The 22735-nt window shown below is 42.3% G+C and overlaps 1 protein-coding gene across 1 annotated transcript in view; it reads left to right on the top strand.

The window, feature by feature from the left end:
• Nucleotides 1-22735, top strand: part of LOC134340684 (transmembrane protease serine 5-like) — a 64515-nt gene that overhangs the window by 18739 nt on the left and 23041 nt on the right. The window contains exons 3-6 of the mRNA XM_063038131.1: nucleotides 5160-5604; nucleotides 13278-13376; nucleotides 20678-20794; nucleotides 21291-21426. Of these exons, the coding sequence (XP_062894201.1) occupies nucleotides 5160-5604; nucleotides 13278-13376; nucleotides 20678-20794; nucleotides 21291-21426 (797 nt within the window). The remainder of the gene's footprint in view (nucleotides 1-5159; nucleotides 5605-13277; nucleotides 13377-20677; nucleotides 20795-21290; nucleotides 21427-22735) is intronic.

Genomic DNA, 22735 nt, shown 5'->3' with positions numbered 1-22735 from the left:
TCAAAATGACTTGTGAATATTCAGCACGCACTATGATAAATAGCTTCATTCAGAACTGGAACACGTATGTAGTTCCGCTCACCCAGCTATATGAAGGCCTTCATTAATCAGAATCAGGTTTAATATCACAAGCATATGTTGTGAAATTTTATGACTAAATGTCATTACGTTGGAAAGGCTGCTTTAAGGAGTAATAACAATGTTGCTGGGACTGGAGTAGTTGAGTTATGAAGAGAGGTTGCATAGACTGGGCCTGTTTTCTGTCAAACACAGATGGGGGGTGATGTCATGGAGGTATATAAAATCATGAGGGTGTAGACAAAGTGATTGGTCACAGTCTTTGTTCCAGGTTAGGGGAGTATAAAAACAGCAGTCATACACTTCAAGTGAAAGGGGCCAGTGTGGAATGAACTGCCAGATGGAGAGATAGAATTAGAAACAAATACAACATTTAAAAGACATTTCTACAGGCACATGTATAAGAATTGGTTAGAGGGATAGGGGCCAAACACAGGCATATCAAATGGTTCACCTTGGTCAGCATGGGTAGGTGGGACAGAGGATTTAATCCCATCCTATATGGCTCTATGACTTTACAGTAGGAATGTCCAGAGTGCTCTCCATACTTCTCGTTTCTCCATGGGTCGTAAAGTTTTAGAGAAGTAATTTTGAGAGCTAAAATAATTCAATGCATTGATGTGTATCAAGCTTGTTTAACGGAAACAGACCTGTACCTAATAAAATGGCCACTGGGTGTACCTCTGTATGTTCATGGTGTTCTGCTGCTGTAGACAATTCACTTCAAGGTTCGATGTGTTGTGCATTCAGAGATGTTCTTCTGCACACCACTGTTGTAATGTGTGGTTATTTGAGTTACTGACACCTCTCTGTCAGCTTGAACCAGTTTGACCTCTCCCATTAACAAGGCGTTTTCACCCACAGAGCTGCCACTCACTGGATGTTTTGCTTTGTGCATGATTCTCTATTAACACTAAAGACTGTTTTGTGTGAAAATCCCAGGAGATCAGCAGTCTTGGAGATACTCAAACTACCCCCTTCTGGTACCAACAATCATTCCATGGTCAAGGTCACGTAGATCACATCTCTCCCCCATTGTGATGTTTGGTCTGAACAACTGAACCTCTTGACCATGTCTGCATGCTTTGATGCATTGAGTTGCATCCACATAATTGGCTGATTTGAAATTTGCATTAACGAGCAGGTGGATTTCATGAAGTAGCATTATGCTGTCCGGATCCTAAATCCCAAGTCCTAAGCTAGCTCCTAAACTATGGAGTTCAATACCTAAAGCTATAAGGGAAGCAGACACAGTTGACCCGGCCTGAAACGTCGACTGCGCCTCTTCCTATAGATGCTGCTTGGCCTGCTGCGTTCACCAGCAACTTTGATGTATGTTGCTTGAATTTCCAGCATCTGCAGAATTCCTGTTGTTTGCTATTTATTTAACGTTGCTTTTAACTAACGTCATTTTGTCTTTTATTTTTATGTTTGCACTTTATCCCATTCTAATTCACTTTGAACTATATTGCCTGCAAGAAAAGTGCTCGCAATAAGTTATTATTATTAAGTCCAATGGCAGGTATATTTTCATAAATAATAAATTATTCATATATATTTGCATTAAGATGTATTCAGGCAATAGTTAACAGCGTTAATAGTTGACCTCAATAGTATGGAATAGAGGTAAACAAATAAGATTATCACTGAAAACGGAGATCAGGATGGGGACGGCTAAGTGTAACTCAGACATCAGGCACTATCTATGGGAAGAGAAACAGTATATCATTTTAAATTTATGATTTATCAGCTTAATAGGCATCCGTTAGTCTCATGAGACCATGGATCTGCACCTTGGAAGGTTTCCAGGGCACAGGCCTGGGCAAGGTTGTATGGAAGACCGGTAGTTGCCCATGCTGTAAGTCTCCCCTCTCCACACCACCAATGTTGTCCAAGGGAAGGGCATTAGGACCCATACAGCTTGGCACCGGTGTTGTCGCAGAGCAATGTGTGGTTAAGTGCCTTGCTCAAGGACACAACATGCTGCCTCAGCCAAGGCTCGAACTAGCAACCTTCAAATCACTAGACGAACACCTTAACTACATGGCCACGTGCCAACTATCATCTTAGTTCTAATGAAATGTTATTTCAATTCAACACACACAAAATGCTGGATGAATTCAGCAGGTCAGGCAGTATTTACAGAAATTAATAAACAGTCGACATTTCAGGCCGAGACCCTTCATCGGGATTAGAATGGAAGGGGAAGATGCCAGGATAAAAAGGTTGGGGGAAGGGAAGGAGGGTTGCAAGAAGGTGATAGGTGAAGTCAGATGGGTGGGAAAGGTAAAGGGCTGGAGAGGAAGGAATCTGATAGGAGAGGAGAGTGAACCATAGGAGAGAGGGAAGAGGAGGGGATCCAGGGAAGGTGATAGGCAGGTGAGAAGAGGGGACACATTCTTGAAACAGCAAGGCACAGAAGGCTATGGAGCAAGTGCTGATAAATAGGCCGACTTGATCACCAGCATGGACTTGGGCCCAAAAGTGTTGTCTAACTCTGTGACTGTTTGCCTGTTTTTAAATATCTTGGAACACTTTACCATTCTACAAATTGTTGATTGCAAATTGGTGTTGAAATACAATATATATCGCTGGACAACAAATTTTTCGAAAGTACTGCTTCATCAAAAATTCTCTTTGTTTGTGATAGACCACTTGAAGCTGCACACAAATATAATTTCAGGATATTTGTATTATGTAGGAATTTGGAGAAACAAGAAATTAACTGCTATTGAATATAATGCATTTAATTGCATAATTGTGCTGATGCTTTGCAACAGTTCAACTAAGCTAAAAAATGATTTGTTTATTTTTATTTCTACTCAGTGTCTGAAGGGTCTTGCTTAATTTTCCAACAATAATCAGCCAGCATTGATAGATTCCAGTTTCCCTGATACTGTTTCTCCATGACTGCAATGTCCTGGTGAAACCTTTCCCCATGCTCGTCACTGACAGTGCCAAGATTTGCAGGGAAGAAATCTAAATGGGAATACAGAAAATGAATCTTTAGTGACATGTTGTACCTCATGGTTTTATATGCAGAAAAGCATATTGTCAACCTGCTGTATGTAGTCTGGTGCTCCGTAGTTCCCACAGAAAATTTCAACAGCATCTTTGAATGGCTTCCATGTGATTTTTTCCAGTCCCACTAGAAGTTCTTCGAATTACCTGTCATTGATGACCTGCTTGATTTGTGGACTAACAAAAATGTCTTCCTCAATCTTGGCATCTGTCATTCTGACTTGAACGATGAATTGATATAAGTGGTGCATGACAGGGAAATCTCATGGTGATTTTCATGATCAGCAGCCCAAAGTCCATAAGAAACACCCAAAAGTATTCAGGAAACCAAATCTTTGTTGTCTAAAGATTTAGCAAAGTTGGAAATACTTACTAATTTAGACATCTGGACAGTGAAGATGCATGCATACATCAGGATTCACTTCATCAGCTACAGCTCAGCATTCAACACTATCATCCCCTCAAAACTAATCAATAAGCTTCAAGTTGGCCAGGCAGCATCTGTGGAAAAGGGTACACAGTCAATGTTTTCAGCTGAGTCCCTTCAAACGGACTGGAAAAAATATAAGTCAAAGAAAGAAGATCTCCCAAGGCTGAATTGGAAGTACAGTAATGACGTATCAGCATTTTGGAGGGAGATTGAAAATCTGGCTGAATGGTGCCACAACAACTTCTTACTCAATGTTAACAAGACCAAGGAGCTGATTATTGATGGCAGAAGGAAACTGGTGGTCCATGAGCCAATCCTCATCAGAGGGTCAAAGGACGAAAGGGTCAGCAACTTTAAATTCCTTGATGTTATCATTTCAGATGACCTGTCCTGGGGCCTAGCACGCAAGTGCAATTATGAAGAAAGCACGGCAGCACCTCTACTTCCAGAGGCGTTTGCAAAGATTTGACATGACATCTAAAACTTTGACAAACTTGTATAGATGTGTGGTGGAGAGCATATTGACTGGCTGCATCACAGCCTGGCATGGAAACACTAATATCTTCGAATGGAAAATCTAACAAAAAGTAATGATTATGGCCCAGTCCATCATGGGTAAGCCATCCCCACCACTGAGCACATCTATATGGAGCACTGTTGCAGGAAAGCAGCATCCATCATAAGGACCCCCATCACCCAGGATACACTCCCTTCTCACTGCTGTCATTGGGAAGAAGGTACAGGAGCCTCAGGACCCACACCACCGGGTTCAGGGACAGTTATTACCCCTCAGCCATCAGGCTCTTGAACCAGAGGGGACAACTTCACTCACTCCATTTTTAAAATGTTTCCACAACCTATGGACTCTTTTTCAAGGACTTCTCATCTCACAGTCTCAATAATTATTGCTTATTTGTTTATTTCAAATCAAGTTTATTGTCATTTTAACTATATACTGTCAAAAATGTTTCTCCGAACCAGGGTTTAAAGCACTATAGTACATATAACACGCAATAACTTGTGGATGAAATCTACAGATGTATTACACATAAATAAACACACTAAAGTGCATAAATTAAGTACTGTCAGGTACAGGACAGTTTAACCAGTGACACTTTAAATGCGATGCAGCAGGGAGTTCAGAGGCCAAATGACCTGAGGGAAGAAACTGCTTCCCAACTTTTGCACATTGGTTGTTTGTCCGTCCTGTTGGGTGCGGTCTGTCATCGATTCTATTTCGTTTCTTGGACTTATGGAGTATGCCCGCAAGAAAACTGGGGTGGCACAGTAGTGTAATGGTTAGCACAATGCTTTAAAGCGCCAATGACTTGGAGTCGATTCCCATTGCTGCCTGTAAGGAGGTTGTACGTTCTCCCCGTGACCACGTTGGTTTTCTCTGGGTGCTGCAGTCTCCTCCCACAGTCCAAAGAGATAGGTTAATTGGTCATTATAAATTTCCCACATCAGGGCATTGCTGGGTTGTACGGCTCAAAAGGTCAGAAAGACCTAATCTGCCCTGTATCTCAATAAATAAAATAAATCTCAGCGTTGTATATGGCGACATGTATGTACTTTGATAATTAATTTACTTTGAACTTTGAATTTCTAAAACTTTGAATTACCACTGCAGGATTTGAACCTAGAGTCCTCTGGAACATCAAGACCTATGGAAAAACAGCAAGAGGATGTAGCTTTAATAGAGCTGATGAAAACTGATGCATCATCTGCACAGACTTCGGCAGATCCCAGCTGCAGTTCTGATTCAATACTGGTGCATTCAAAAGATGAATCTCCCCGAATTGCCAACCCCACTGAGATACAAGAGCTGGGACTGCCCATGTTAGAAGAGACAAGCTTAGAAGCACCACCCAAAATTTGCTCTGAAAACAGCACCCAGGATTCTGAACCAAAATTATCAGATTCAAAGAATGATATTGCTTGTACCATCAAACCCAACGAGCCCAAGGAGGTGGAAGTGCCATTGTTAGAGACAACAGCTTCTGAAGTATCACCAGTATTAACATCCATGGGTCCTTCAGAATCAGTCCGCCGTAGACGCTGGCGCCATCGATACAGTAAGTATAGAAAAACCAATCTTGTGTTTGTATTGCACACACCAGCTGATGGGCCACAGGGCTCCTAGCGTCCTTTATTCTAATGGGTTGATAATTCTGACACAGGTTACAAACTTAAAGAGCATTCTTTCCCCATTATACAGTACTTATGTCTACTTTCTTCATTAAGATTAACAACCAAGAGAGCATGGTGGTGTAGAGGTTAGTGTAATGCTTTAAACCACCAGCCACTGGGGTTCAATTCCCACTGCTGCCTGTAAGGAGTTTGTACATTCTCCCCGTGGCCCTGTGGGTTTCCTCTGGGTGCTCCGGTTTCCTCCCACAGTCCAAAGACAGGCAGGTTAGTAGATTAATTGGTCACCTGGGTATAATTGGGCGGTGCAGGCTCGTTGGGCCTGAAGACCTATTACTGTGCTGTATCTCTAAACTAAATTAAATTAAAACAAAACAGAATGTCTCCATTTCTATGGAATGGATGCAAAGTATTGGACAACCCCATTGAATATATCACCCTTCCTAGCCACTTTTTGGCTTAATGATAGTGGAATCTGACAAAGGATCGAGTGCTTTCCCGGCATATGTGAAAAATATACTCTTCTGAGCGTTCCAGCCAAATACAGGTATTGATTTTAACCAATGGTTCAATGATAAACTCTGCCATCTTCATCAAGGATGATGCCCAGGCAAGTCCAGTCCAGCAGTGTATACACTCCTGTCGTCTTTCCGTCCCGATTGGTTAGACCTTATCCAATCACGTTTCTGCTGTCCCATCTTGTTTACTTTCAAATTCCAGTTCTTACTTAGAGCAAGACCTTCGTCTTTGTAAAAATTCTTTTCTTTAGATTTATTTCAATGGTTTCCTTTACCGGGCAGTCCCAAAAGCCATTGGCGCAGCACAGTAGTTTTGTGCCATCGAAATCAATCCTATGGCCATTGTGAATGCAATGTTAAGCTACCATCAGTTTCTCCAAGTAACCCAAATGGATACACCTCCTGTGCTCTTTGATGCAGGTTTCCTGGCCGATATATGCTGCTCTGCATTCACAAGAAATCCTGTACGTGCCAGCTGTCCTGAGACACAGGTCATCTGTGACCTGCATAAGCTGTGATTTGAGCTTCCTTACAGGTTTGCGGATGGTATTACTCCGGTATTTCTTCAGGACCCTGGTGATCCTTACAAAACAGTGGAAATATAAGGAAAACAGGCAGTAGCGGCGTAGAAACACAAAACATAGAAACATAGAAAACCTACAGCACAATACAGGCCCTTTGGCCCACAATGCTGTGCTGAACATGTCCTTACTTTAGAAATTACCTAAGGTTACCCATAGCTCTCTATTTTACTCAGCTCCATGTACTTATCCAGGAGTCTCCTAAAAGACCCTATCGTATCCGCCTCCTCCACCGCCGCCGGCAGCCCATTCCATGCACTCACCACTCTCTGTAAAAAAAACTTACCCCTGACATCTCCTCTGTACCTACTTCCAAGCACCTTAAAACTGTGCCCTCTCCATATAAACGTATAACAATTACAGCAGGGAAACAGGCCATCTCAGCCCTTCTAGACTGTGCCGAACTCTTACTCTCACTTAGTCCCACCGACCTGCACTCAGCCCATAACCCTCCATTCCTTTCCTGTCCATATAGCTATCCAATTTAACTTTAAATGGCAACATCCCTCAGGCATACCATTGGTCACCGACCTCCATGCCGAATATGACCCATCTACAACCACTCTTCGCCTTCTGTGGGTAAGCCAGTTCCGGCTCCACAAAGAAAGGTCCCCTTGGATCCCATGCCTCCTTACTTTCTCAATAAGCCTTGCATGGTGTACCTTATCAAATGCCTTGCTGAAATCCATATACATTACATCTACTGCTCTACCTTCATCAATGTGTTTAGTCACATCCTCAAAAAATTCAATCAGGCTCGTAAGGCATGACCAGCCTTCGACAAAGCCATGTTGCCTATTCCTAATCATATTATACCTCTCTAAACGTTCATAAATCCTGCCTCTCAAGATTTTTTCCATCAACTTCTCAACCACTGAATTAAGATTCACTGGTCTATAATTTCCTGGGCTATCTCTACTCCCTTTCTTGAATAAGGGAACAACATCTGCAACCCTCCAATCCTCCAGAACCTCTCCCGTCCTCATTGATGATGCAAAGATCATTGCCAGAGGCTCAGCAATCTCCTCCCTCGCCTCCCACAGTAGCTTGGCGTACATCTCATCTGGTCCCGGTGACTTATCCAACTTGATGCTTTCCAAAAGCTCCAGCACATCCTCTTCCTTAATATCTACATGCTCAAGCTTTTCAATCCACTGCAAGTCATCCCTACAATCGCCAAGATCCTTTTCTGTAGTGAATACTGAAGCAAAGTATTCATTAAGTACCTCCGCTATCTCCGGTTCCATACTCACTTTTCTACTGTCACACTTGATTGGTCCTATTCTCTGATGTCTTATCCTTTCTTGCTCTTCACATACTTGTAGAATGTCGAGGTTTTCTTTAATCCTGCTCGCCAAGGGCTTCTCATGGCCCCTTCTGGCTCTCCTAATTTCATTCTTAAGCTCCTTCCTTCTAGCCTTATAATCTTCTAGATTTCTATCATTACCTAGTTTTTGAACCTTTCGTAAGCTTTTCTTTTCTTCTTGTCTAGATTTTCAACAGCCTTTGTACACTACAGTTCCTGTACCCTACCATCCTTTCCCTGTCTCATTGGAATGTACCTGTGCAGAACGCCACTCAAATATCCCCTGAACATTTGCTACATTTCTGCCATACATTTCCCTGAGAACATCTGTTCCCAATTTATGCTTCCAAGTTCCTGCCTGATAGTCCCATATTTCTCCTTACTCCAATTAAGTATTTTCCCAACTTGTCTGTTCCTATCCCTCTCCAATGCTATGGTAAAGGAGATAGAATTGTGATCACCATCTCCAAAATGCTCTCCCACTGAGAGATCTGACACCTGACCAGGTTCATTTACAGCCTCTTCTCTTGTAGGCTTATCTACATATTGTGTCAGGAAACCTTCCTGAACACACCTAACAAACTCCACCCCATCTAAACCCCTTGCTTTAGGGAGGTGCCAATCAATATTAGGGAAATTAAAATCTCCCACCACCACAACCCTGTTATTATTACACCTTTCCAGAATCTGTCTCCCTATCTGCTCCTCGATGTCCCTGTTACTATTGAGTGTTCTATAAAAAACACCCATTAAAGTTATTGACCCCTTCCTGTTCCTAACTTCCACCCACAGGGACTCCATGACGTCCATCTTTTCCGCAGCCATGATACTATCTCTGATCAACAGTGCCACACCCCCACTTCTTTTGCCTCCGTCCCTGTCCTTTCTGAAACATCTAAAACCCGGCACTTGAAGTAAACATTCCTGTCCCTGAGCCATCCAAGTCTCTGTAATGGCCACAGCATCATAGCTCCAAGTACTGATCCACGCTCTAAGCTCATCCGCTTTGTTCACAATACTCCTCGTGATAAAACAGACAATCTCAAACCGTCCGTCTGAACGCGCCCCTTCTCTATCACCTGCCTATCCTCCCTCACACACTGTCTCCAAGCTTTCTCTATTTGTGAGCCAACCGCCTCTTCCCCAGTCTCTTCAGTTTGGTTCCCACCCCCCAGCAATTCTAGTTTCATGTGTCAAATAAAGCTAATTTTAATCATTAATCAACCCAAAATTTAGGAAAATTATTTCCTTCTGCCTGTCCCATCGACAACATGAAGGCTGAAATCAAAGCTCAAAGTAAATTTATTATCAAGGTATGTAGACTACCTTGAGATACATTTTCTTGCAGGCATTTACAAGAAAAATACAAAAGAATTTCAAAAAAAAACCTAAACATAAAGCAAGTCTGACAAGCAATGTGCAAAAGACAAACTATGTAAGTAAAAGACATGGGAGCAGAATAAGGCCATTCAGCCCATCAAGTCTGCTCTGCCATTTCATCATGGCTGATCCATTTTCCCTCTCAACCCCATTCCCTTGCTTTGTCCCCGTAACCTTTCATGCCCTGACTAATCAAGAACTTCTCAACCTCTGCCTTAAATACATCCAATGAATTGGCCTTCACAGCCTCCTGTGGGAACGAACTCCACAGATTCCCCATCCTCTGGCTAAAGAAATTCCTCCTCATCCCCAGTCTAAATGGTCGTCTCTCTATTCTGACACCGATTAACAGTGCCATGCCCCCACCTCTTTTACCTCCCTCCCTGTCCTTTCTGAAACATCTAAAGCCTGGCACTTGAAGTATCCATTCCTGCCCCTGAGCCATCCAAGCCTCTGTAATGGCCACAACATCGTAGCTCCAAGTACTGATCCATGCTCTAAACTCATCCACTTTGTTCATGACGCTTCTTGCCTTAAAAAAGACACCTCAAACCATCGGTCTGAGCGCATCCCTTCTCTATTACCTGCCTATCCTCCTTCTCTCACTGTCTCCAAGCTTTCTCTATTTGTGAGCCAACTGCCCCTTCCTCCATCTCTTCAGTTCGGTTCCCACCCCCCAGCAATTCTAGTTTAAACTTTTCCCCAATAGCCTTAGCAAACCTCCCTGCCAGGATATTGGTCCCCCTGGGATTCAAGTGCAACCTGTCCTTTTTGTACAGGTCACGCCTGCCCCAAAAGGGGTCCCAATGATCCAGAAATCTGAATCCCTGCCCCCTGCTCCAATCCCTCAGCCACGCATTTATCCTCCACCTCATTCTATTCCTATACTCACTGTCACGTGGCACAGGGAGTAATCCCAAGATTACTACCTTTGAGGTCCAGTTTCTCAACTTCCTTCCTAACTCCCTGCAGTCCGTTTTCAGGACCTCCTCCCTCTTCCTACCCATGTCATTGGTACCAATATGTACCACGACCTCTGGCTGTTCTCCTTCCCACTTCAGGATATTGTGGACACGATCAAAAACACCCCAGGCCTTGGCACCTGGGAGGCAAACTACCATCTGCGTTTCTTTCCTGTGTCCACAGAATCGCCTGTCTGGCCCCCTAACTATAATCCCCTCTTACCGCTGCCTTCTTCTTTTCCATACGCTTCTGAGCCACAGGGCCAGACTCTGTGTCAGAGGCACGGCCACCATTGTTTCCCTTAGGTAAGCCGTCCCCCCCAACAGTATGCAAACAGGAGTACTGATTGTTAAGAGGGACAGCCACAGGGGTACTCCCTGGCATCTGAATCATGCTCTTCCCTCTCCTGACCCTTACCCATTTATCTGTCTCCTGAGGCCTCGGTGTGACTACCTGCCTATAGCTCCTCTCCATCACCCCCTCACTCTCCCTGACCAGACGAAGGTCATCGAGTTGCATCTCCAGTTCCCTAATACAGTCCCTAAGGAGCTGCAGCTCGACGCACCTGGCACAGATGTGGGAGGCTGGGAGGCTGGGAGTCTCCTGGACTTCCCACATCTGACACCCAGTACAGAACACCGGCTTCACAGACATACTTCCTGTTCCTATTCCTCACAGGTAACTTACCTGGCCTCGACCTGTTATTGCTGAAGCCCGGAGCCCTACCACTCTGTCTCAGATCACTCCGTCGATGACCGCTCTGCTAGGCAGTGTCTCCCTTTTATGCCTGAACCTTCCCTGCTATCTAACTCAGGACTGGTGCTCTGGTTATAGCTGCTGATAGGCCAAGTACAATGGACTCAAAGCTCCCTTTTTAAATAACTGCCGCTGACATGTTCCTCCTTGGTGTTAGGTTTCCTGGCTTTTCCCTTGTCCCTTCCCCCTTTCAAGGGCCCGATTGACTTCCTTCACCTTGTAGCCATTCTGTAGGAACATTGTGCATAATCGTCTTATTTCTTCTGGGAGACTCTCCAGGTCCAAAATAGTTTTTACATGGTTAATCATTAATCATAAAGTGGTATTTGGGCATAAAGGCGATGAACTCAGCACCCGCTCCTCAAAGTCCTTCATGTAGAAATTAACAATAGCTGACGACAAGGGCAATCCCAGGGCCACTCGGTCCGCTGTCCATAGTAGTTCCCTTCACAGAGGAAGTACGTCGATGTAAGGGTGTGTTCAAAAAGGTCAATGGTACCGTCATCAAATCTTGACCACAGGAGGACCAAGCTGTCCTTAATGGGAACACTCACGACGAAGGACACCGCGTCGAAACCGACCATTATGTCATCCGTGTTCAGCTGGATGTTGGTTATCATTTTTACAAAGTCAGTCAAATTCGTGACATGATGCTCACAGCCCCCAACAAAGGGAGACAGCATAGGCGCCAAATGCTTAGCGAGGTAGTAACTCAGAGAATGAATCGCACTGGTGATAGGCCTCAGGGAGAACCCTGGAGCCCATAAAGTCTTGGTGATATCAGCGCCTGAGGTAGAAGTGTCTTGCATATATCTGCTGGCAGTTCAGATTTCTTCAGTAAGCGAAGGTCATCCTCACAATCGAATCCATGGTATCCCACTATACAGTTCTATACACGGGATCGTATAGAATCTGTTGGACTTTCCTGTGCTATTCCTTCAAGGACATCAGCACAGTCACATTTCCTTTGTCCGTTGCTAAGATCATGATGTCTGGGTTTCACCGTAGTGCCTGGAAGGCCAGTCACTCTCCTTTTGTAATGTCTGGGTTCAGCAAAATAGCCCTTTTGAGGGCTATGCAAACCTTTATCTTATCTCCTCTGCGGTATCCAGCTCAAATCACAACTTATGCGGGTCAAAGATGACCTGGGACTCAGGATGGCTGGCGTTTACAGGATTCCCTGTGAATGCGGAGCGTGTATATCGGCCAGACAGGATGCACAGTGGAAACCATCATCAAGGAGCACAGGAGCTGTATCCGTTTGGGTTACTTGGAGAAATCAGTGGTAGCAGAACATTGCATTCATAGGATTCACTTCGACGGCACAAAACTACTGTGCAATGCCAATGGGTTTTGGGACTGCCTGGTGAACAAAGCCATTGAAATGAAACCAGAGGAAAAGAACTTTAACAAAGACAGAGGTCTCAATCTAAGTAAGAACTGAAATTTGATTGTAAATAAGGTGGGATAACCAAAACCTGATTGGGTGAGGATAACCAATCAGGTGGGATGGACATCAGGGGTATAAATACCACCAGACTAGATACATCTGGGTATTATCCCTGACGAAGGTGGCAGAGTTTGTCATCAAAATGTCAGTTAAAATCAATACCTGTACCCAGCTGGAGGCCCGAGAAGAGTTTATTTATAATGGAATCTATACAGTTTCAGACAGGAGATAAAGAAATATCAAAGAATAGAATGTCTCTGGAACCAAGTCCAAAGTAACAGTGCTTTCTCAAACCACTACACCTACTACCCATCATATCTTCTTAACTGCTCAAGTGTTGGTGGCTATGCCTTTATCCAAAGACTGTGAGCTCCTCAATTTCACTCAAAACCTCTTGGCCTCTCTACTTCACCCTCTTGTTTTAACACCCTCCCTAAAGCCTGCCTCTTTGACCAAGTGTTTGGTCACAACCTAATATCTCCTTAGTGGATTGATGCCTAAATTAGTCTGATAATGCTCACAGAGTACACTTTGTGCTGCTTTATGACAAGAAGGTGCTATATAAAGGCAGCTTTTTGCAGTACATACCAAGAATTATTGTTTGGCAGAAGATAACAGTAAATCCCTTTGTTCTCCTGCCCTACAGGACCCCGCAGAAGGCCACCACGTGCAACCAAGAAGATCCTAGTATTCCTGTGTCTAGTGACCATCCTTGCTATGATTGTAGTTGGAATTTACTTTATTGGTAAGTCTCCTAAGATATTGCTCTGAAGAACGTAAAACAACTGTGGAAAGTTTTGAAGGGTTCATCTCTGATTTTGATTCAACAACTAATCAGTTGTGAATTCTTACATTTATTCCACAATAGGCGTTCCTTCCTCCAAGCACTGACCATCTCGTGCATCACTCACACCACAACAGCATTATATATTTTCACACAGCCGAGGCTGCAGTTCTGTGAAATGTTGCAGAACAAGCTCAGTAATAAATGCACTCATCTCTTATGTCAACCAGCAATATGGTTCCCAAAACATTTGTCAAAAACATACTCCCAAGAGATTCACCAGATGCTGGAAATCTATAAGCAACACACACAAAATATTGGAGGAACTCGGCAGGTCAGGCAGCATCTATTTTGGGCCTGCAAAGGAATGGGCCAGAAACTAGAATATTCATGCCAAAAGCAACACTTCATAATCCGTCTGAGTAGCCGTCAACCTGTTGGCATGAACATGAATTTCTCTAACTTCTGGTAACTTCTTTCCTCTCCTCCTTCTCTCTTTTTCCCTTCTCCATTCTACTTCCCCTCTCACCCTTCTCTTTTTCTCACCTCCCTCATGTGCCCCTCCTCCTTCCCTCATGGTCCACTCTCCTCTCCTATCACATTTCTTCTCCTTCAACCCTTTACTTCTTCGGCCTATCACCACCCACCTTCTTACTTCACCCCCCCTCCCATTTTCTAACTCTGGCTTCTGCCCATTTCCTTTCCAGTCCTGATGAACGGTCTCAGCCCAAACCATTGACTGTTTGATTTGCTGAGTTCCTCCAGCACCTTATGTGTGTTGGTCAAAAACATATTAAAGGGCTAGTCATTGCTCTTCAGTATAAAGCAAAAAATGAACAATTGAAAAGCATTTTCCTGCTCTCTTGAACTGATGGATTACAGCTCCCATAAGTGGCCTGTGTTCTTGAATGTCGTTCCTCCAAATACGAGTAGGTATAGCTAAACAGTACTGTAGACTGTTGCTGAATTTATTTGCCCTCCCTAAGCCAGACCAGGATGAAAGTTGGTTGCAGTGTGCCTTCAACCTGTCCTTCCCACCACTGTTGCCTATATAGTTGGGGTCACTTAACTCTGTGGAGACTGGGAACCAATTTGGGAATTTACTATTCAGTAGAAAACATTTTCAGCACTGGTTCAGTTTGACAAAATCAGAGACCTTCACAGATTTGCACATATCTATGCTCACGGCATCCTCCTACCACACCAAGGATAGGGTTCCTCGTGTCCTCACATACCTCCCTAATATCGAGGACACCTTCCAAAGGAATGGCCTCAAGATGGCATCCATCATTAAGGACCCTTACCATCAATGCCTCCTCTCATTACTACTATCAGTGAGGAGGTTCAGGAGCCTGAAGATGCACACTCAGCTTCTTCCCCTCCAACATTAGATTTCTGAATGGTGCATGAACCCATGAACACTACCTCACTACTTTCTCTCTTTTTGCACTATTTTTTAAAATATATTTCTTATTGTAACTCACTGCTACCACAAAACAACAAATTTCATGACATATGACAGTGGTGACAAACCCGAGTCTGATTTCAATGAGTTCAATACCAAATACTATATGTTGATTCCATTTGGAGACACAGGAGACCACAGATGCTGGAATCTTGATCTTATTAGGGTTGGGTTCTAATTTTGTCTTCCTTCCCACCTAAGTGATGAAACTATTCCCTACTTAAATCTTTTCATTGCATTCGGTCCTGCCAGAACCCACCCAAGGGCGAGGATTGACACATCAGGTGATGTTTACACACCTTAAATGCTGTTTCAAATACCTGCCTTACTAGCTAAGTGCATCCACACATGGACGTGTGTTAGCTCTATAATTGATGCTGAGCACAAGAACAATTCTTCCATCCCAACAGATCTACTCATCAAACAGGTTCCATTCCATCTGGCACCAACAATCATTCTGCATTCAAAGTCACTTACATCACATTTCTTCCCCCATTCTGATGTCTGGTGTGAACAACAACTGAGCCTCTTGACCATCTCTGCACGTGGTTTTCCATTGAGTTGCTGCCACGTGATTGGCTGATTAGATATTTGCATTAACAAGCAGGAGTACAGGTGTACCTAATAAAGTGGCTACTGGTGTATGGGCAGGTAGGAAAGGAATTTACTCAACTTACACATATGGGTTGCAACTGTAAATGAAATTTTTTGTACATAGTTATAATAAACTGGTTAAACCAGTTTTCAGATATTAAGTTGTACAGTATCTTTACAGTCTTTTTTATAGGAGAGAAAACATGTTCAAGATCTCAAATAAGGCACAAATGATAATCATTGATTGATTGCTTTGGGGATTTAAAGCACTGACAAGAAATTTGGAATGAAAAGACAACTGAAAAAAAATTCTTAATCTACTTAATATAACCCTCAACTATCTCAAAGTACTCCATTTACAATTAATTAGCCCAAAGTTCAATGACCATTATTGTCCAGATAAGCACAGAAGGATAATTGTACAAATCATGAGGTGAATGATATTCCCTTAATACTAGAAATCATTCTTGTATTAAAAGAAAACGTTCTGTGGCTCATTTGCAAAACACTGTCTGCTTCCTGTGCCCATTTTTATGGTGCCACTTTAGGGCAAAATCTGTGTAATTTAGAGACGTTTGAACTTGAGAACTTACTTGGCCTCTTGAATTAGAGACAGGGGAACAGGTCAGCTAAGGCATCAGTTTAACATCTCACCCAGCACACTGAAACTCTAAAAGACAGGACTCAGTCAGTCACTCTGAATAATGGACGAGGACAGGAATCCACAACTTTTGACTTGAAAGTAGTAGCACACCACAAAATGAAGTCTGGGTTTGAGGTGAAAAGTAAATAGATGGAAACCCATTGTAAGTGCTACTGGCAAAAGAATGTCTTTACTTCCAAAAGGAGTATCTTTCCCAGAATGTCAGTTTTAGAATTACTCACATCAGAATTAAATTGTTTCAAGTGTAGTCTTAGATCACACTGAGTTTAAGTAATATCCATTCAATTAAAAAATATCATTCAGCAAAAGCCTTCAATTATCTAATTCAAGACTGCCCAAGTTCAATATTTCACAAGTGACTGATAAAGCAATCACATATTCCACCCTTTAGTAAAATAACCAAAAAGCCAACTCAGTGAAATTCTATTTAATCATGTCTCTTTTCATTAGGTGAGTAATGTCAGGGAGGAGAATAGGTAAAAATAGTCATTGTGTAACAGTCTATCTTAAACTCAAGTATGTGGTCATGTTGGTTTACTTAATATTTAGCATGCGCTTTAGTTTTTAGTGTCATTGAAAAGGACAGCAATTATTGTCTGTCTTCAACTGACCCTAGCAAATTAGAGAGAAGCCATTTTTTATTATTGTGGGCAATGCTGTTGAGTAGAGTTCAAGACCTGAGTAGAGATCAAGGAGATAGAGAGCCTAGAGATATGGTACCATGGTAGCAACCTTTCCCTCAATGTCAGCACAACAAAAAAGCTGGTCATTGATTTCAGGAAGGGGGTGCAGACGCTCCTGCTTACATCGAGAGTGCTAATTTTTAGAGGGTTGAGAGCAACTAACATAATCAAAGATCCTACTCACTTCAGACATTCGCTCTTCTCTCTCACGTTTGGCAGAAGAAACAAAAGCCTGAAAGAACATACCATCGGCTCAAAGGGAGCTTCTATTCTGGCGTTATAAGACTATTGATCGGTCCTTTTGCACAATAAGTTCATAAGACCTTAAGACCATAAGACATAGGAGCAGAATTGAGCCATTCAACCAATCAAGTCTGCTCCGCCATTCCATCATGACTGATTTATTATTTACTTATTTCATATTTCATAATTTACTGGCATAATTTACATATTACTATTTAACTATTTATGGTTTTATTACCATTTATTATTTATGGTGCAACTGTAACGAAAACCAATTTCCCCCGGGATCAATAAAGTATGACTATGACTATGACTATGACTATCCCTCTCAACCCCATTCTCCTGCCTCCTTCTCATAACCTTTGACATCCTGATTAAACAAGAACCAGTCAACTTCTGCTTTAAACATAACCAATGATATGGTCTCCACAGTCATCCGTGGCAATGAATTCCACAGATTGACCACCCTCTGGAAAAAAAAATTCTTCCTCATCTCTGTTCTAAAGGGATGTCCTTCTTTTCAGTGGCCTCTGGTCGTAGACTCCCTCATTATAGAAAATCCTCTCCAGCTCTACTCTATCTAGGCATTTCAATATTCGAAAGGTTTCAATGAGATCCCCTCCCCACAAATGCTCCAGAGCCATCAAAGATAAGAAGAACTCTTGACCTTACAATCTACCTCATGTGGCCTTCATCTTATTGTTTGTCTGCACTGCACTTTCTCTGTAACTGTAACACTTTATTCAGCACTCTATTATTGTTTTCCCTTGTACTACCTCAATGAACTGTTGTCAACATATATGGACAACATGCAAGACAAGTTTTTCACTGTACCTCGGTACATGTGACAATAAACCAATTTACCAACTCACCAAGACTTGCAACTAATGACTATACAGTAATGGCTTTATATTCATAACTTTAGGATGTTGTGTGACTTCAAAGGGAATTTGGAGATAGTGGTCTTCCCAAGTGCTGCTGCTCCTGATATGGATGATATATTAGTTGGGGAGCTATTATTGAGCAAGGGTTGTCAAGTTCCTACAGCGAATTTTTCGGATAGAATACCGAGCCACTATGTAGTGATTGTGGCACTGAATATGGAAGGGATTCCAATCAAAAAAGTTTCTTTATCCAGAATTTTGCAGTGGGTACAATTCAAGAATCAACACTTTTGGATCAATAATTCTTACCCAACAGTTAAACGTTTACTTTCCAGCAGGAGTTTATCAAAGGCATATACTGCCCTGATATTTTATCCTTATATATTCACCCTGAGCATTAAGGGCAATCATCCTGAATTATGAACTGCCAGGGTAGAGCTGTCAAGTGGCCTTAATCCCTGACCAAGGCCCCAGCTGCTCCCTCAGGTGGATATCCAGAATCCTCTAGCACTACTTAAAAAGTAACAAAGTCCTTAGTATCTTGCCATTATAAATGGACATTCAACCCATGAACACTACCTCACCACTTAGTTATTTCTATGTTTGCACCACTTACTTAACTACTTTGTATATTATATACTTACTGCTGTTCAGAGGTTTTTCTATATTTATCATGTATTGTATTGCACTGCTGCTGCTAAATTAACAAATCTCACAACATATGCCAGTGATATTAAACCTGATTCTGATTATTTACATCTCAGCAAAGATCATCAATGTAGATTTAGCTGGAAGCGTGTCCCCCATAATTTGTGCTGTCAATAGTGTATTGCACTTTGCACCTGAAATCCTTTTCATTATGTGAACGTGTCGATGCTATTTAATATTACATTTCGTACAACTGATGGGGCTGAATTTTCTAGCCAGTTAACTGGTTTGACATTCTTATTTGTGGCAATCCATTCAATGCAAATGGTTAATGGATTTTGTATTTGTTACAGCCATTGCTGAGGACAAGTTCTTTATTTAACTCTTTAAAACTTCCTGATGTTTTGAATAATGCTGCAGAAATGTGTACTTGTTCATTAATCTAATTGATTCTGTATTTATAGGATTTTTATCAACAGATAGTAGTACACTTCTAGTGTCAAGCAACAAAGTTTGTATTAAACACACAGGATACATGGGTTTAATTCTTGGACATGTAGATGTAAGTGCAATGGTCATATTCCTTTACACTGATAGATTTTCCTATATCTGGAGCCAACCACAGCTGGATTACACACCTCTCATTGGATCTTGTCCTGCTACTCTGTAAACATTTGGATATAGTATCATGGGATTGGTCCAGATCCACAATGTTATATCATTCTGAGTTATGGTTATACAGTGGTCATCAGTTGATGACCACCCTCTCACCACAGTTGAGCAGTTCACCTACCTGGGCAGCCTCATCTCCAACGACGCTACAATAGTAAAAGATGTTGACAATCAACTTGCCAGAGCCAGCAGTGCCTTTGGGCACCGCCAGAAACATGTATGGAAGAACCACCAGCTGCATCTGTCCACAAAAATCCAGGTGTACAGGGCTGCTGCCGTCACAACACTGCCATACGGCTCCAAAGCCTGAGTCCTGTACCGTAACGTCCTGGAGATGCCTCAGCTTCCAAGCATTGAAGCCACTTTGCTGCTCAGGCCACATGTCTTGCATGGGCAACTCCAGGTTACCAAAAGCAGTACTCTATGGAGAACCCTCTCAGGGCAAGAAAGATCGTGATGCCCTGTGCAAGAGGTACAAAGACCAACTTAAGTAGTAGCTCTCACAGGCAAATATCAAGGTCAATGAATGGCAGCAGCTGGCTTGTGACAGGGACCACTGGAGCATGCTGATCCATCGAGTAGCCAAGAATCTTGGGAATCTAGAAGAGCGACTGCTCAAGGGAAGAGGAGACACAAAGGAAGATCCTACTATCCAAGCACCTGCTTCCCAGCTGTTCCAGTGTCCTTAGTGCTACAGAGTGGGCAGATCCAGAATTGGCCTCTACAGTCACCAACAACCGCACCATCGCCCCTGAGGACTCTTCTTCCCTCCTGATCTTCACAAGTGAAGAACCAGCCATCATCATGATCATACTGTATTTTGCCCTGTTTAATTAACTTGGCTTTAGAATTAGGAACTGGATTAGGAGTTGGGATCTGGGAAAGAAAGTATTGTCAGTGTTAAGATTGGGTCTGAGATAATTAAGCTTGGGAATGTTTGGCTAGGGATAATTTTGTGTTCTGTTTATGCTTTGGGGTTCGGGTTGAATCCAATTCAGAGCCTGGGCTAGTTTAAATTACTGTACAGGCTGGGTTGTGGGCAACCCAACATACCTCAATGCAATTCTCAATGCATGAAATATTAATAGAAATACATAATATGTATGTATTACACACAAAATATTATATGTATATCACCCCTGAACTTCTATGAAGGTTGTGATTTCTTCGTTTTAATTCCAGTGGTAGATCAGAAGGCTCCAGTTTCCAGCTAATGGTAACTTTTCTATGAGAGTGACTGCAGATAGGAATACTAACTGTCGTATTGATGATTTTGGAATGTCATCATGTACACGTTATACTCTCCATTTTCCAACAATGTCCATGTGCATGAAGAGAGAGGTGGAGATCCTCACCTGATGAGCCGTTAGTAAAAGCCTTTTTCACTTCAATTTTATGTTTTGCATTAGTGAGGCACTTGGAGAGGCCCATTGAAAACAAAAACTTGATTCCAACTGGAGGCAATGCACCCACAACCAACTGCAATGCAACTGACCAAGAGTTCAGCAGCACAGCTCCAATCACAGGTTGGTGATATATTGTACAGTTCTTTGGAAGTACAAGGTCAATTTGCAAACCACCATTACTTGAACAAAGCTTGAGCTTGATATTTCTATCTTTGGTCAATTCCTGTTGTCACACCGTTCTACTGTCAGACTGCAACCATAATTTACACCTAGAATTAGTTTGCATATAGAGCTGATCTTCACACCATGATAGAGTGGTCCTAGAAATAAAACTCCAGATATTTGTCTGTTCCTGCAGTTACATTACTTGTGTTGATCTTCTGCTGGAACTGGTTTGCAATTCTAGCTTGCCCCAGAGTTAATTTTCCCTGTAGTAAGTTTGCCCAAGAGATAATATATCTGGTATTGATCTGTGGTAGTCTGCGCCTGGAGATGATGTGTTCTGAGAATGTTCTTCAATACCCCATTTGAGGGAGGGGATGAAATGGAGAAACTCGCATCCTAGCTGAGAATGTGGTGTCTGATTGATTTGTAATGACCTGTATTTTGTATTTAGTTTCTTTCAGAGTTAATTCTGAGAACTTGCTATTGGAGATACGTAAACTTTCATGGCAAGGCTGGCTCCCTGCATGTGGCACAAAGTGGAATTCCTCTCTGGGCGAACTGATGTGCAGATACATGGGACATATCAGGTATGCTCTGTTTCCACAGTCAATGATCACTGAGAATTTTTTTTACTGAATCACCTGGGAGTTAAACCTTTTTTCACAATGTCTTGGTGTCAACTCATTTGAAAAATACAGGAAAAATGCAGCACAGAAGCTAGCTCTTTTGTCCAACCGTTCTCTGTTAGTGTTTATATCCGCTATATTATGCTCTTTTCAGACCTGCTTCACTGCATCCTTTCTTGTTTACTCAAGGATATAATGCCAAATCAACATTAAGCTAACTGGTTTGCTAGGCCACGTCAGAGGCCAGTTAGGATCATTTATTAAAACCTTGCGTAATTTTAAAGACCCCCAAATGTCCAAGGCCTCTCAGTCTTTATATTGATTATATATTCTCTGTTCTATCATCTGTGTAATTCACAATTATTCTATGTGGTCTAACCAATCGTTAACATAACTGTTTTGCTTTTCAGTCCTGTCTGTTTAGAAATGAACCCCAGGGTTTGTTTTGGGCATGTTGGTGTTGCTTTCCTAACTTGAGTTGCTGTTATATTAGTTAAGGTGGGGTGGATATTTTAGTATGAACTGTGATCTTATTATTTAAAGCTCTGATATTATTTAAATCCCTATTCATTTATCTTGTCAAATTTGATCATCTTTGCATGGTTTCTGAAACTTCTTCCCTAGATCCCTTTCATCCTCTATATTTAGATCGTTATTATTAAAATACTGTAGAAAGGCTCTCAAAATCCAAACAGCTAAGCATTGTTATACTGCTGTGATCTTTTTTTTTGTGCCATACTCCGCCAGAGCCTCGGTCACCACTTTCTTTTTTCAAGTGGTTGTCTTGGAGGAAAGATTCTGTGAGTGGTCCCCCACATCCTTCTCACAGAACAGTTTTTTTTTATGAGGTCGAGTTGCAAGCTCGACACTCAACCCGGCACGGATGGAAAGCGTGCCCGGGAGCAGCCCGACTGATTTCGAACTCGGGAACCTTTGCTCCGGAGTCCGGCGCTGATGTCACTGCGCCGCCAGCCGGCTCAACTGGTCTACCCACCTGCAATTCCACTCCCGCTTTCCCCATTCATGGGATTTGGGGAAGGCTCCTCAGTTAACATAAAACATCTCAGTACAGGTCCTTAGCCTCTGTAACGAAACGAAAACCAATTCATTTTCACAGCCTTTTATGTTCAGTATACTAATCTACACATTATATATAGGCATGGTGCAACTGTGACGAAAATCAATTTCCCTCGGGATCAATAAAGTATGACTATGACAATGACTCACAGTGTTGTTCTGACTTTTTAACCTACTCTAGGATCAATGTAAC

The sequence above is a fragment of the Mobula hypostoma genome, chromosome X2, assembly GCF_963921235.1.
Source record: "Mobula hypostoma chromosome X2, sMobHyp1.1, whole genome shotgun sequence".
NCBI lineage: Eukaryota > Metazoa > Chordata > Chondrichthyes > Myliobatiformes > Myliobatidae > Mobula > Mobula hypostoma.
The sequence above is the reverse complement of the archived record's forward strand: the minus strand, read 5'-3'. Positions and strand labels throughout refer to the sequence as shown.